We start from the raw sequence: 15963 nt of genomic DNA on the forward strand, positions 1-15963 counted from the left end.
GAGAAACCGAATTCGGGCCAATCGACCTTCTACCGCATAGCTCTCAATGAAGCCAATATGAGGCTTCGTTTTCAAACCAATCCACAAAGCGGATGGCGTTGGCCAGGGATATGCTCCACGCGTTCCCAAAAATATCGTGCGCCAAATTCAACCATACCCGGGCATAGTGTCTCTCCCAGGGCCACCATTACTCTTGAGGCCATTGCCTGACCACACACTTATAACCGCTTGTTCCAACAAGAACCAGGGGATTTGTATAAATACACACCGTCCTCCCCGTTGGAGTTGAGACTTCGTTGGGTTGCTCTGCGCCGTGGGGATCTCCCGGGACCAGGAGAACCGGGGGTCCCTTTGAGCCAAGACCGAGAAACCTAGAGCCACTGAGGAGAAATCATGGATACTGGGTTTTGACGACCGACACTAACAGGGAGAGAAGACACTCGAGAGTCTTGTGAAGGTACCGAATGTCATAGACCCCACCTCTTGATATTTAGTCCCTAGCCACCCATGGGGACCGCGCCAAGTTCAACGCTGGATCCAAACTGGCGCGTGTCCAAGCAGACGACCCTCTCATCGCCTTCTAGAGTTCCTGGTGGATCGTTGCTGGCCGAAAATACCACAACCGCTTGTCGAACGCCGTTCGCCAGGGTCTTCGGCGCGGACCGAATGTCACTCGCGACCGGTAGTCTGGAATATTTGGGGTCGGTGTAGTCTAAGATGGGATGAAAAGCGCACCATGTTGGCGGACCGTAACAATGGAAAGGCTTCCTTTCCCTTTTAGGTTGTAATTTGCTGTCAGCGGGAGGGGAGGAGGCAAGCACCCACACGGCCAGTGTTATGTTTGGTTCGCCTTCGATGAGCAAACGCAGGATATACCCTCTGGGCAAGTACCATCTTCCGATATCCTGCTATTCTTCTTTCGAACGTTCGCTTCTCCCTGTCGCGTCGTTGTGCCTAGAACCTTGCCAACGCAAGCCTGCGAAAGTGTTGAGAAGACGGTGACGGGAGTGTGCTGCACATCAAGGCCCCTTGTCGATGCCAATCACGGGATGTCCATACAGGACTCACCAAATTCAAAGAAACCGGAGATGCAGAAAAGGACTCTTGTAGCCAATACCGTATAGGTGAGTGATGGCTTTGGACCGCGGATGAGTGGAGCTACTGTTACTTGAGCCCGACAAAACAGTAGCTATAGGTAACATCCTCTTCGCCATGAGGCAAGTGGCTCTGGCCTGCAACGATGCCCCGTTCGTTCTTTCTGTTCCGCAAAAGCGTCCAGCACATTGTAAGATATTTACCGCGGCTTCCGGCAACTGGTCATGAAGAATGGAAGCTTCCGGGGGGTCCAGTGAGTGCAAGGGAGATGAGGTAGCCTCGCATACAATGTGAATCCCCGGTTACAAGTGTGTCCTACGTTCAGCCTCTAGCAAGCTTTCCACAGGGAGAACCAAATGTAAGTAAGAAGTCTCGAGAGTGAGAACAGCGCCCAGGAATATGCATGAGCAGCGCTGCACAAACGGAGATCTGCTGGTCACGGGCGTTGGTCTGCTCTAGGCCCCGCGCGCGAAGATCCCTGCCTGTCCCAGGACGTGACTGACGAAGCTCGTGACCGATGATCTTCGAGTGCAGTAAAGCCCAGATGCAAGATATTTTCTGTAATATGGTGATCTTTCGGTTGGGATGGGGCTGCAGGACGATGGCCCTTGATCTCTCTCAGGAGTGACTAAAGATCACTGGCAGATAAAAAGAAGAATCGACGCTCATCTACCTTGCCCAAGGAGCGACTGTCGAGGCCGAAACCACTAATTTTTGTCTCTCGCCGAATCCTTTGGCAAGGCAGCATCTGCACACAAAATCCTTTACTTCTTCTTTTCTTCTTCATCTTCCCCCCTTGCTTTTCGAGCCCATCGCCTCGTGATGCATGGGGTTTGGTTGATGTTGAGAAATGCAACGTAACCTGGAAACGCCCGCTCGACGGAGTCCATAGAGCTAACACAATTCAGCCGCTTCTCCCGCCATCGAGGAATTCTAAATAGCGTAGCGCTCTGCATGGCAAAGCAGAATTTCTCTGTCAAGGGGGAGCGCGCCTGGCCTGCGGGGTGTCGGCTTGCGTGGCAACCGACTGTCTCGCCACGGGGAAAAACATTCCCACCTCTGGCCTAGCCCTGGCGGCCTTTCACAAGTTGTGCATTGTTCGTTGTTATTCCTGAGACCTCGACAGCTCGACTTCAACTCGAGGCCTTGACGGGGGCGGGCCGACTGATCTAGTTGAGAGTGTTGTGGAAGGGGGGAATTGGCGAGCGAGGCTTCACATCGACCAAACTCGCAGTTTAAATTGGCCCAGGGACGTTGACCATCGAGGCAGAGATGGAAAGGTGGCGCGGATGTAGCGACTGCAATACATAACAAATTGAGATTTACTGTCAAGCAATCAAAGAAAGAAAGGTGATCGTGATGGTGGTACACCGACCTGGCAGACTGGCGATGCTGCTGCTCTGCTTTGGAAAGAAGGAAAACGGACAAGCTCACGCGCGACCTGTCTTAGCTCTAAAGGCGCCCTTTCCACACTTTCGGTAGACTTGGCACCGATCGTTCATCCAGACGGGCTGATGAAAAGCTTGTAGGCTGCGTTGCGAGGGACCTGGGAGCACCCCGAAACGAACATATTTGTCCCTTGGCTGGCTGGACTGGCCGAGCTGAAGATGACGTGACGATCCCATGGTTGGGTTAGGGACATGGGAAGGGGGGTCTCTTAGGAGTTGGGCGACAGTAGGACCGGACTTTTCCGCCCAGAGTCGTCTTTGCCATGGTGTATAATAGTGCATTCGTCCAGAATCCGATGGCAGGTTCCCCAAGCGGCGGTGTGGAATCAGGGCTGCCTGAAGCAATGAAACAGGGAGCCAAGCCAAGAGTTGAGGTGAGACAAGGTCTCAAGTGATGGCAAATGGCTGCGCATCCCCATGCCACTAGCATGCTTCTCAATAAATAGACTTTAAGGGAAAGGATGCAAAAAGCCTCTTGAATACCGTGGACATGATGCCCAGACTGGCTGTTGTGATGCAGCATGCTGCTCAACCGTGTATCACCAAGCAGATGCGAGCAGCTCCTAGACTAGCGGCAAGACAGGCAGAAGCGCCCCCGTCTAGCACGGTGCGGAGAAGCGATGCAGGCTATCTGGAAAGAGAGACCGTCTTTCCAAGGCGAGAATGAAGTACGGTCTGAGCTTTGGGGATATCTCTCCCTTGCTGTTATCGGGATTCGGGAAGCCGTGCAGGTCGCGATGCCTGGCTCGTGCCAAGGCTGGATGATGTGCATGTAGAGCAAAACTGACTTTCCGTCGATTGCCAATGTTGGATAAGAGGAGGAAGACCATAGGAAGACTTCCTTCGAGACATTGCATGCCGGAACACGGGAGGTCCGGCTAAATCCCACTCACCTACCGCCCCTTTGATTCGAGCTTTTCCGTCGCCATCGATCGCCGATATACAATATGCAGTCGTTCGGGTGATGGAAGGGAATGGACGGGCAAGTGAAAGGCATGCTGGTTTAAGTCCGATGGTTGATGGGACTCTTAACGATGCATCGAGTCCTTGACGGTCGGTGCTGGTGTCGCGATGGAAGGGGCGGGCCAGCACAACCCGACGGAGTTCACTCCGATCGAGAAGAAAGCATGTCGAATGGTGCACCGACAGCCAGCTCATTGAGCGTGCAGGATGGAGAAGATGAGATGAAGCTAGGTGTGCTTGGTTCGTTGGAGTGCTTTGCAGGGAGGTGAATGGAGATTGTCGCCGGGGGGGAGAAAGAGTACATAGGTACCTGTAGGTAAGGTAGGACGAGGACGGGATGGGGCGGAGTAAAAGCCCGTTCCTACCAGGGATGGCTCCATTCTTGGCACCACGTGAGCGATGATGCTCTCTCGTTACACGGAAACGGCCTGCAGCTGGTGGCGCTTGCTAGACGGAGATTGCCAGTTGTGATGAGCTGTGTGGACCTCTGCAGACAAGGTACTTACCTATCTAGGCATGTGAGGCAGGTACAGGAGGCGTCTCTCCTCCAGATATGTACACAAATGCCTACGTAGGTATCTTTCCAGCTAAGGTAGGTAGGTAGGCACTGTACCTCAAGATACCTACCTAGATAGGTAGGTCTGGACTCTGTTAGTTTTCTCTGTCAGCAGAATCAACACCATCAGCACAGCACCGGCTTCCCTTCGACAAATCTGTGCGCTTGCCGCGCAAGCCCTGCTGCCAGTGCCATGGGCTTCTGCATTATGCGCATCCTTGGCCGCATTGGACAAGTGGAATCACTGGAATGGCACGCCACTTCGAATGGCATTCTCTATCTCGCTTCCCGTGTAACAAGCCATGGCGTCCCCTTCCTTGTCTTACCCTGTGAGACACTAGAACACGTCCTTGGGAACCTGAGGAATGGAGTCAAGCCGACTTGATTCCATCCATTCCCCTGATTGGCGCGCAGCAAGGACCGAGCCAATGGAGACGTTTGTTCATTACCATGCCTATCTTGTCTGAGACAGTGGCGTCGAAGCCCTACAGTACGCAGACGCCGCTCTCCCTCCGACGCATTCGAGGCGGCTTCGACCAGGTCGGTACTTGGGAGCCCAAGCCATCGACGATGGATACAATCACCGGAGAACAGCTCTGCGGGCCCTTCCATCCCCTCCCCCCTCACCGAGCGTCTAGCAGCTTGACCTTCGAACATCGTCAATGGCCTGGAACAACCACCTCGACCCGCCTGATGCCACCCGGGGACCAAGCGTCTGTCTATTCACCGAGAAACACGGCACGCAACACACAGACTCCATGCCGGCTGCCGAATACCGCCGCCGCCGTGCCATGAGACGAGGGCCGGCCTCGCACATTCCATTTACATCATCATCAACACGCACTGGAATCTGCTCGGCCAACTGCCGATGGAGGTTCCCAAACCAAAGGCGGGGGTTTCCGGTTGCTTTCTTTTCCGCTTCACGCCAATCGGCCATGATTGCCGTTCTGAGCCGCGAGGACTTCCGAGCTGTCAGATGCGATGCCAATCGATACTTACTGGTCGCATTGGCCTGGGTCCGAAAGCTATAGCCGTTAGTTGCAGAGCCAGCCAGCCATTGCCGCCGCTACGGCCTACCTCCCACCCTTGCCCCCTTAGTAACTCTCCATCGACGTGAGATCGACCGGTGCCAGCCCGGGAGCAAGGCGTCCCGTGACATACGGACCGAAATGCACCAAAGCAGGGCCCATGAGCGACAGCATCGCCTCGCCATGTCGTCACGGTCGATGTTGGCTGTCAGGAAGCATCGGCGCCCGTGGCACAACCATTCAACCACCTCCCGAGTCCTCAGCCTGGCACAAGCGGCCCTAGTGACCCTTCGGATACATTCCATGCGGCGCGGCCCTTGTCCCGCCACAAGGTGCGGTGCGGACCACAACGGACAATGCTACAATCCACCTCCCTGGGCAGCGGCTGGTCTCTTCGCTTATGGACCACTCCCGGCCACACACATCTTGGGGCAATAATCACACCTCTGACAGCACAGGTGCCAATGTTTCACCCCTTTCGATATGCCGACTCGAGCCACAGGTGTTGAGCAAAACTTGCGTCCATAGTGTAGACACCAGAACTTGTCGATCATCGGCTCTTCAACCCCATTGCCTGTCTGACGGTGTACTGTAGGCTTCAAGGTAAGACAGCGAGCTGCCAACCAAGCGGGGCGAAAAGAGTCCTTAGAAGGGGCCATGAACCGATCGCAGCGTGTGGAGGCGTCGGTGATAACGGCCATGTTCCCCACGGCCATTGCTTTCGGTTTCAACGATTGCCACCAGCGCCATATGTTACGCAACAACCGTTTCCGCTGACTAACCTATTCAACCGAACAAAGATCAAGGCACCGGGATCGAACACAACAACAACAACAACAACAACAACCACCCCTAGTTCGCCATGCGGGGCTGCCCGGTCGAGTGCCAAACTTGGGACTTGGCTGTGCCACCGAACAAGTAAGGTAACGAACAGGACTATCAGACACGAATGCTAGCCACTCAGACAGAGGTGTACTACCCGACTCAAGCTCTCATCAAAACCTCCCGTGTATCCGCATCACACGGGTGATTGTCCTGCAGAGGGGCATGTTCCGAGCTCCCGAGGTCTCATATTTCCAATGCACGCGGCATTTTCGGCGAAAGCGCCGAGGGGCACATTGTGCGCCGCCGAACGGGACCGACATCTGTGCACCTGCTCTCGCTGAACCATCGTCGTTGACACCATCCGGAATTTCGTCCCAGGATCCCTGCTTGATCCAACCTTGATCTTGACCTGGCCATCCGCCTTGAAGTGGCCCCCTCCCCACCACTGCCCAGTGCCCGCTTCATTCCTTCTGCGCGTGGGGTTGATCAGAGACATGGAGGCCTAGGAGCGGCAGACTGGCTGCCAGAACAGACCAGACCAGACAGGCACGCTGCACAATACACTAAGGACAGGACCAAGCTCGGCTCGCTCGACTGTGCAATGTCGTGCTTCTTTAGCCGCGTGTCCCATAGCATTCTCGTTAGGTACTCTATCAGAGCCAGCAACTGGACGGCGGCAAACAAAGGCATGCGGTCTTACTTCAGACTGTGTCGATCTAGTCGATGCTATCAAGAAACCCATGATGAAGCAAGGCAGAGAGAGCAAAAGAGAGAGAGAAAGCTACAAATCCATCAATGGCGAGAGAGACAACAAGCAAGGGAGAGAGACGGGCCAACCTTGACCTTGTTAGTCGGTGACGCCCGGCACACACACAGTCAAATTTGGGCTGACAGTCACAGCACCGCCAGTCTCCAGAGCCGATCGACCCTTTTCTCACCCTCCCTGCCCCGGCCCCGGCCCCCAAGTACAGTTCGTGGGAACGCAAGCTTCAGACCACATCATTGCTTATTGCCTTTGGTCGGCTGATACCCACCCCCGATCGAGTTCGCTGTCCGTCGTCCTGCTTCCCTGATCTGCTCGCGAATTGCGTCCTCTGACCCGGGGCGTTTGTCCTTTTCTGACATCTTCATCGTCACCGTCCCGCAAGAGAATCACCATCTTCATCACTACTGCCGCTGCCTATCTGACTGAGACCAACTAACTGCGAACCATAAGCTCTCAGTTCTCTCAGCCAAGACATCCTCAGCCAATTTTTGTGTTCTTCGCCGCCGCTGCAAGAGGACCTTGGGCGACGAATACCCCACCATCAATCTTCATCATCACCTTGACTGTCTATTCATCACACAACACACACACACACACACACACACACACACATTCTCCCTCTCCCTCTCCCCCCCTCCCTCCCTCTCTCTCTCTCTCTCTCTCTCTCTCTCTCTCTCGGTTTCACTCATCCATCGACCATCGACCATCGACCAAAGGTTTTCCGGCTTGCTGCTGTAGGTCTTGTGTGGCACCCGATACAGTCACCCTTGAGCCACAAAGCTGTCAACATCCGCCACCTGCATATCAGTGCAACGCGGGGACGCGCCCTGTTTAGTTCTGCCTCGACGAGAATTGGTCGTGGTTTGTCCGACCTTGCACTACCCGCCCTCTTCTTTTCCAAAGCTACGCCGTCACGAGCATCGCCATCCTGGCTTCCCGCGGGTTTGCAGGAGGGGAGCAGCTCAGTGGTACTTGGTGCACCGAGTCCGTCTCACCCAGGCCCTTGCTCTCGATCGCCATCCCTCATCGACTCCGCGGGTCTATAACAGGCCCAAACCGTCACCATTTCTTCCCAACTTCGCATCCAGTCTATACTCTCCCCCGCGTCGGACTCCGATGACGCACCAACGGCATCCTCCACCCAGACCACGCCCAAAAAGAGGTTCCAAGACGTCTATTCCCCCACGGAGAGAACTTCCGTGCCCCCGGCCGTAACAGACCTCACAGAAAGACAGCCTCCGGCTGGTTCCAGGCCCAACATACCCGCCGTGCCCGACGACGATGATTCAAGGCCCGCGTTAAGCGGCGGTTCGAGCGCCAAGAGACCTTCCAGAGCCATGCGGCCTCCAATGAGGTCTAGTATAGCATGTCTTCGGTGCAGAAAATCCAAGATCAAGTGCGACAATGACAACACTGGGTCGCCCTGCGACACCTGCATCAAGGCGGGCCACAAGTGTGAGTTTCCGGATCCCACGCCCCTCCCGGCCAAGCGAGCCGAACCTCCCACTGCACCGAAACAGGAGAAGGACGCCGGCCATGATCGGAAACGGGTGAAGAAGCTTGAAGACGCCACTCACTCCGAAGGACGTACTGGCACAGTGTATGCACAGGAGGTTCTCGCGGCACCGTACCTGACAGTAGATTTGTGGCACCAACTGTTCGACATTTACAAGCTACACTTCGCCACCGAACTTCCCTTCTTGCACCTCCCGACGTTGAAGGGCATAATCCACGACAAGGACAGCAAGAAACCGTCGGCCGAGTCAAACCTGGTTCTTCTGGGCATCCTGGCCCTCACGGCAAGATTCCAGCCCGAACTGGTCAAGTACGTTGCCCATATAACGTACGACAAAGTAGCGGGCCCCAAGTCCCGAGGTGCTTTGCCTAGACCGGAGCCTGCGGTGGCTTCGGATTACTTTGCGAATGCTCTCGCCAAAGCGCTGGGGAACCTAGAATCGGCTCTGACCTCGGCCACCGTCATCCGTGTCCAGGCCTTTCTCATGCTCGGCCTGTACAAATGGAGCCAGCCCAGCGGTGGCCTGGCTGCGTGGATGTACGTCGGCGTGGCCATCAGGATGGCCCAGGGCTTGAAGCTGGGCTTCGGTGACCGGCCGTCGCGTGGGAACAAGATTCTGGGTCCCATTCCGCGATCGAACAAGCCAGCACAGCTACCGTCGGATCGATGGAAGGACCAGGAGATCAGGCGACGCACAATGTTCAGCTGTCTGATACTGGACCGGCTCCTGTCATGTGGATCTGACCGCGTCTCGGTGGTTCAATCCAAGGACCTCCAGATCCAGCTTCCCTGCACCGAACATGCCTTCGACCTCGGCCGCGTCGTTTATACCGGCTTTCTACGACAAGTGGGACGGGAGATGGAGCGGCCCATTGACGACAGTGTTCTCAGCCGTTTCGTGCAACTGGCCGACTTTTGGGGGGACATCACCAAGTATAGCTTTGCGGGCGGTCGCCACACCGAAACGCTTCCGCCCTGGGACGCGGAATCGACATTTCATCAGTTGAGCAGCAAGGTGGAAGCCTTCTATGCCCACCTACCGGAGGAGTTTACCTGGTCTGGCGCGAACTTCTGGAAGCACGACAACAGCATGTACGTGTCACTCCACATGCTGGGCTCTCTCTGCAAGATCATGCTGCACCGGGAATACATACCATTCTTCGCCATCAAATGCCAAAAGCCGGTGGGTCCTCTCGACGAACCCGTTTTCGACCCTGCCATTGTACCCGAGTATTTCTGGGAGCGGAGTGCGGAGCAGATCTTCAAGGCGGCCAGGGAGATTACAGACCTGATCTCGACATGTCGCGACAAGTTGCCTCACTCATCATTGGTTACCTTCGCCATTTGGCAGGCAGCGTTTGTCGGCATCTACGCCAGGCACTACCCGCACATGGACACGGAAAACCACATGGTCAGCAAAGAAGAGACCCAAGAGCGGGCTTCAGGAACAGTATCTGATATGGCACAGACGGGGACCACGGGTATCGCTTTCCAAGCGCTGACCAAAGTGGCTCCTTATTTCAGCATGGCGTCCAACTATGTGACTTATTTCAGGGACATGGACCAATATTTCACAATGGTTTTCTCCGACTACACGAGCCGAGGGTTAAGGAAAAGCAGCGATGGACCTCTGAGTATCCGGTTGAGCGGAGGTGGCGGTGGGCTTGAAGAATGGAGGGTAAAGGCGGACAAGATCACGAGCAACGGCATCATCCTCGACGACGACCGGCCGACGGGCTATGATGGATCTGAAGGATCACGGGCCAGTACGTTGGAAAGAAGCTCGTCTCTGGGCCCCGAGTATTCCCATCTCGGCGCTGGCGGCCTCGACGGCAGGAGGGATTCTCGACAGGCGTCGACCTTCACCGCCATCAATACCAGTTCGTTCCATCAGCAAGCTAGTCAAGAAGGCCTTGCCAGCGGTATATCCCATCACTCGCCGACACAGGGCTTCTCCTCGACTCCCGGTTCCATGGCTAACGATGTCGGGATCGCGGACCTCCATGTAGAAACCGGCAACATCGATTCGTACATTCGACAGACTCAGGGACAGCGGTTCGGCACCATGCTTGAAGACATACAGGAGTTCAGCACCGGAGGGATGGTCTGCGAGCCGAGTGTTGGAAACTGGGACATGCTCAAGCCGCCGTTCTACACGCAGATGGCGGGCGGCGGCCAGCGGCCGCAGTTCAATGGCAGCAACTTCTCTTGACCAAGCGGGCGGGCACAGGTCAGAGTCCAAGCAGCATGGGTTTCAATGTCCCCCCCCCCCCCACACGAAGGGCGCACGAAGGACGACAGCAGGAGCTTGGGGTTTAGCTGTGGTCTGGTTGCACGCGGTGTTTGCGACGGATTGCTTTTACGGAAACATGTTATGAGGCTACGACTGCATACACTTTGCCTTCATGCTTGCCTACAAGGGGAGCTGTCGGGCCGGGTCTAATCACGAGAAGAAACGTTTGAATGGAGCAGGGGTTTCTTCTGGCACCTTGATGATCGATTAAACGAGTGCGCCAAATCCCCCATTTGCGACTGCGAGACGACGAGGAGAAGCGTTGCCAGGCGCGATGAGTCCATGCTTGCGTGAGAGTCGTTGCGGCATCGACCACGTTGGTGCCGCTACTCTACGTCATCAGTCGCGTGGCGCAGGTGCAACGGCCCATTGCGGAATGCTCCGACATTCTGGAATAGTGTCTCGATTCGTTGGGAATGTTACCGATCGACTGGGCGTGCATCCAAGTCAAGCCTCAGCCGGATACTCCAAATCGAGCAGGTGGCTTGCCTTGTCGTGCATAGCTGGGGACCCTTGTGTGGCCCGGAATGATGCGTTGCTACCGATGTGCCAGGGCATCCTACTGTCTCACCCTTTTTTGTGGACAGTGGACTGGTTCGGAATGCAAGGGCACGACGGTGGGATGTTCCGTTGGGAAACCGGGGCCGCGGACCCGGGTGCCGACCGGGCGAGGAACGCTTCTTATGCCCGGGACCCGGACACGGAGCGGAGGCAAACATGATTGGTCGACGGCCAAGACGGAAATGCAAAAGAAATGAAAATTGATCAGTACAATGTTAAAGAGTGGAATCTGGGATTCTCAAAGGCATGCATAACTATCCCCAGTTCTGACAGGATTTTGTTAGGAGGATTTGACCGCTGCGCGCAAATTAGCAATTCCCTCCTAAATATAGATAACAAGGCCCCGATTGGTCATGCAGGTTCAGTCAGCATCAGCCCGGGTCAGCTTTCGAGCCCCGTTCCAAGCCTTCGAAGGCCTAGCGCGCAGCGAACCAGCGGCAGGCAGCAGCAAACAACTGTACCGAGCGGGCACGGGCACGGGCACACCAGCCTACCTAGGCCGCGGAAAACAAAACAAAAAGGAAAGGTGGAAGTTAGGCCGGCACGGGCGGCCGCAGTCTCTCGGGGCTGAGGGACCGGGGGAGGAGGAGTGTGGCGTAGAGAGAGAAGACAGGCCACACAGATGAGAAGAAGGAAGCAGCTATTCCCAACAGAGAGACATACAGAAGGACTCGAACCAATCAGCTACTCTGCAAACCCAGGTCTCTAAGGCTTGGGACTAGACGCAATAAGCTTATTAGCTTGATAGCGCGGATCCCACGAGAGAGAGGGGGGCCGGGGTGGCTTTGTTGTTTTGGCGACCTAGGCTAGACACCGCCGTTTAGCCCTACCAGAACGGCGGTTGACGTTTGACCTCACTTTGGCCCGCTACCTGCCACGCTTCCATCGAGCTGTGGAGGCGCACACAAAGGGAGATGGCCCGTTGCCCCTCCCCCCGCAGGTCTTCTTCCGTAGGCTGGGGACCTAAGCCAGAGAGAGAGAGCCACGGCAACGTGCATGGGTGATTAGGCTGACTGTCAGCCCAGGGGGCCTACACACCGGGCCAGTCAACAGCTTAGACTGGAGGCTTTGGCGAAGGTGCTGCTCCTTCGCTTCGCGCGGCGGAGGCTGAGCTGCTTGCTCACCGTGTCGCGTGCGCCCCCCTTGTCGACGAAGGCCTAGTGTCTGGGACTGGCAAGAGGACGGAGGCGGATGTTTGTTTGGAGGAAAGATATATGATGGGGGCCATGACGCCTCTTTGCGTACGTCTGTTTCGATCAGCGGTTGTCGACACCTCAAGAAGCCCAAAACATCTTGTTTGTTTCCTTTGAGCGAATCACAGAAGGCCTTACCTTCGTTGTTCCTCTTTTTCCCCCCTTTTCTTTCACAGTACCTTCCCCCAGGTCTTCGCCTCACGATGAAGGCATCCCTGTTCGCCTCCGTGATGGCCATCGCCGCCACTGCGTTGGCTACCATGACGGCCCCAGGTCTCAAGATGGCAGACACGCCGAGACTCGGCGGTCTCCGGCCGCGAGCCCACTCCGGAAACCAAATCCACAACGGTACCTTTGACCAGCTGCTCGACCACACGCAGCCGTGGAGGGGCACCTTCAAGCAGCGGTACTGGTGGAACGCCGAGCACTGGGGTGGGCCGGGCTACCCCGTCTTCCTGATCAACGGCGGCGAGTCCGACGCCGCAGGCTTCACGGGCTACCTGGAGAACGGGACGGTGACGGGGCTCTACGCCGAGACGCACAAGGGCGCGGTCATCCTCATCGAACGTGAGTTACGACCTATTTGCGTCTAGCGATGAAGAGCATAGACTGATTCTATGACAGACCGATACTATGGGGAATCGTGGCCGTACAAGACCTCGACGGCAGACACGCTGCAGTTGCTGGAAGTGCCGCAGGCCATCTACGACAACATCTACTTCGCCGAGACGGCGGCGCTGCCGTTTGACCAGGGGACGACGGACAAGGGCGCCAACGCGGACAAGTCGCCGTGGGTGCTGATCGGGGGCAGCTACGCGGGCGCGCTCGCGGCGTGGACGTCAGTCATCGCACCGGGCACCTTTGCGGCGTACCACGCCAGCTCGGCCGTGGTGCAGGCCATCGAGGACTTTTGGCAGTTCTTCACGCCCATCGAGCAGGCGCTGCCGCGCAACTGCTCGGCCGACATCAAGCTCGTCATCAAGGAGGTGGACGCCGTGCTGGACCGGGGCTCGGACGCGGAGATCCTGGCAATGAAGGAGGAGTTTGGGCTCGAGACGCTCGAGGACCACGGCGACTTTGCGTACTACCTGCAGAAGCCCGTCATCGCGTGGACCGACAGCGAGAAGGCCGTGCTAGACTTTTGCGACTGGATCGAGACGAGCACGACCAACGGGCAGGTCGCCGCGGGCTGCGAGCAATCCGGGGTCGGGCTCGAGGCGGCGTGGGCCGGGTACACGTCGTGGATGCACCGGCGGTACAACGAGACGTGCGAGGCGGAGGAGGCATGCGACCTGTACGGCGACGCGGTCGGGTACAACAGGCCGACGGACCTGGAATGGGGCCGCAGCTGGGTGTGGCAGCTTTGCAACGAGCCGCTGGGGTGGTGGCACACGGGGCCGCCCGAGTCGAACGGCACGAGCATCGTGTCGTCGCACGTGCGGCTGGAGCACCGGCAGCGGCAGTGCGACCTCCGGTTCCCGCAGTCGTTCGGCCACCGGCCGGCCGTGTCGGAGGGGTTCACGGTGGCCATGTTCAACGAGTGGACGGGCGGGTGGAACGCGACGTTCGACAAGGTGCTCTTCTGCGACGGCGAGTTCGACCCGTGGCGCTCGGCGACGATGAGCTCCGACTACCGGCCGGGAGGGCCGTCGCTGAGCACGGAGGCAGCGCCGCGGCTCGTGGTTAAGGGGGGCAACCACGTGCCGGACTTTCAGCTGAGTGAGAAGAACGCCGAGGTAGTGGCTCAGGAGGTGGCCATCATAGGCCGGTGGATCGAGGCGTGGAAGCCCAAGAAGGGGGCGGCGTACTGAGGATTGCCTATACGTGTTTTTTTTGTTTTTTTTTGCATTGGACGGCGTTTTGGGGGGTTTGGGGTTGGCTTTTGGATGCCACGGATTCATTGTGATTTTTTTTGACGTGGCGGGCGACAGTAGTGGATGAGACGATGTATAGACGGCATAAACATACATACATACCATACTGTGCAGGCCTATTCTGGTTATTGCTTGATTGCTTCTTTTGAGAGCACGATGAACACGGCCTGGCTCTGCTCGGAGTTCGGAGGCGGCCAGCCACATATCTGAGGTCATGACCGTCCATACCTACCCAGGCCTGGGGACACAAGTAGACCTGGGGGACAGCTAGCTTTCTTATCTGTCCTCCAACTCGACTGTGGCAAAGGGAAACGCTCGAATCGGCGTCTTTCACCACACACACCCCCTGCGCCGTGATCTTCACCAGGACAGCGACTGATAAGCTTATCAAGTCGAGAAGATCAACCCCGGCCTCGGGAGGGAGGGAGGGCCCCAGGGGTCACGTCACGTCACATCACGTCACGTCACGGGAGCCCAGGCGTCTGTGGCCTCCTATGCAAGGAACAAGTGATCGATTCAGCCCGGTGCCTGTCCGAAACCGGGAGAGTGAGCAGATTGCCGAGAATCGTCAATCTGGCTGGCCGTCGACCGAAGTTTTGAAGACGGGGCTGGAAATGTTGCTGCTCTTGCTGCTGCTGCTGCTCTTAGCTGGTCTTGACCGAGACTCACCGAGACTCACCTGGATACACCGAACGCATGACCCAGCAACACCACCTGCTTACCAACAAAGTCTCAATCACCCCCTTCCTGCCGGCCGACCGGGATTCTTCGGGCAGTACGAATGCTCTGTGTAGATAAAAACAACCTAGGGAGCATGCATCGAATCCTCCATGAGCTGTTTCGAGAATAAGAAAAAGACAAAAAAAAGAAGATTGAAAGAGACGAAAAGTGTGAAAGAGCGCGAGGAATTCCCCGCGCCCGTCGACTTGGAAGCAACGCTGGATGTACCTTGCACCACTATGCGTTATGTGTGTTTCTCCCCCCCTACGGGATACAAGTTAACGCATGTTCATCCATGGCAAACGCATAAATCACGCTTTTTCGGCCGCAGCATGGCATTGTCGCAGAATCCAGGAATCCGGGCTGCTCAACACGCGCCCGTCGTGGGCAACTCAATTGGATCGGGCCTTACCCCGCCCCTCCCCTCCCCCTCCTCCCCTTTCGATTGAATCTTTCTGTTGCCGGGCTCACCATCGGATATGCTCTATGAGTGACTCGTGGGTGTGGGTGGTATGTACTTTTGAATGGTTGTGGAAAACAACCCCCCCCCCCCGCGCCAGGAGAGGAATGACGTCGACATAGCCTCACCGGCCACGACACCATGACCCGTCGAGTCGGGAGGATTGGTCATCGGGTGGGCTGAGGTTTCTCACACTGACACAGTTCGCGGCTCACACAGTCGTAGTCGTGCACTATATTGGATCATAGATGCCCCTCCCTCCCCCCTCTCCTGCTGCTCACTTGCTGCTCAGCTTGTTAGGCTGCCTTCCCCGCAAGCTTCAGCGCAAGCCTCAGGGGTGGGGGGGGTTGTTCCCTTTGCGGCTGGCCAGGGCTGGCCGGGGTGGGTTGCAACCATGGCATTGCGCCGATACAGATGCCCAGACATCAGCGGGCATCTGGTGGTTACTCAGTGACCGCACACTCTAAATTCTGCAGAGAGACGGACGGCCAGACGAAGCTCAGCGCTCTCCGCAACCAGCTACAAGGAGCTATGGCAAGCTACCTACCTACCTGACCTGAGGTACGTGTCTCATGCTTCAAGTACCTCGGTACATCAGATACACACATTCTCCTGTGGCATGACTTGGAGCCTGCTGGTTCCGTGCCTACATAGCACGGCTAGGT

General features: G+C 56.7%; 3 protein-coding genes across 3 annotated transcripts; 2 read left to right on the forward strand and 1 right to left on the reverse strand.

The window, feature by feature from the left end:
• Window positions 1–6108: 6108 nt before the first annotated feature.
• Window positions 6109–6411, reverse strand: CH63R_04849 (uncharacterized protein; the record flags this gene model as incomplete). Its single annotated transcript, XM_018299824.1, has 1 exon — window positions 6109–6411. One exon carries the CDS (start codon window positions 6409–6411, stop codon window positions 6109–6111), a length of 303 nt encoding a protein of 100 aa, XP_018161070.1.
• A 1607-nt stretch (window positions 6412–8018) lies between these two features.
• Window positions 8019–10409, forward strand: CH63R_04850 (Fungal specific transcription factor; the record flags this gene model as incomplete). The annotated part of the gene is made up of 1 exon (XM_018299825.1): window positions 8019–10409. The coding sequence occupies one exon, from the start codon at window positions 8019–8021 to the stop codon at window positions 10407–10409; it is 2391 nt and encodes a 796-aa protein (XP_018161071.1).
• A 2038-nt stretch (window positions 10410–12447) lies between these two features.
• CH63R_04851 (Serine carboxypeptidase S28) lies at window positions 12448–14055 on the forward strand (the record flags this gene model as incomplete). The annotated part of the gene is made up of 2 exons (XM_018299826.1): window positions 12448–12811; window positions 12869–14055. The coding sequence occupies 2 exons, from the start codon at window positions 12448–12450 to the stop codon at window positions 14053–14055; spliced, it is 1551 nt and encodes a 516-aa protein (XP_018161072.1).
• Window positions 14056–15963: the final 1908 nt, after the last annotated feature.

Source organism: Colletotrichum higginsianum, chromosome 3 (genome assembly GCF_001672515.1).
Source record: "Colletotrichum higginsianum IMI 349063 chromosome 3, whole genome shotgun sequence".
Lineage (NCBI taxonomy): Eukaryota > Fungi > Ascomycota > Sordariomycetes > Glomerellales > Glomerellaceae > Colletotrichum > Colletotrichum higginsianum.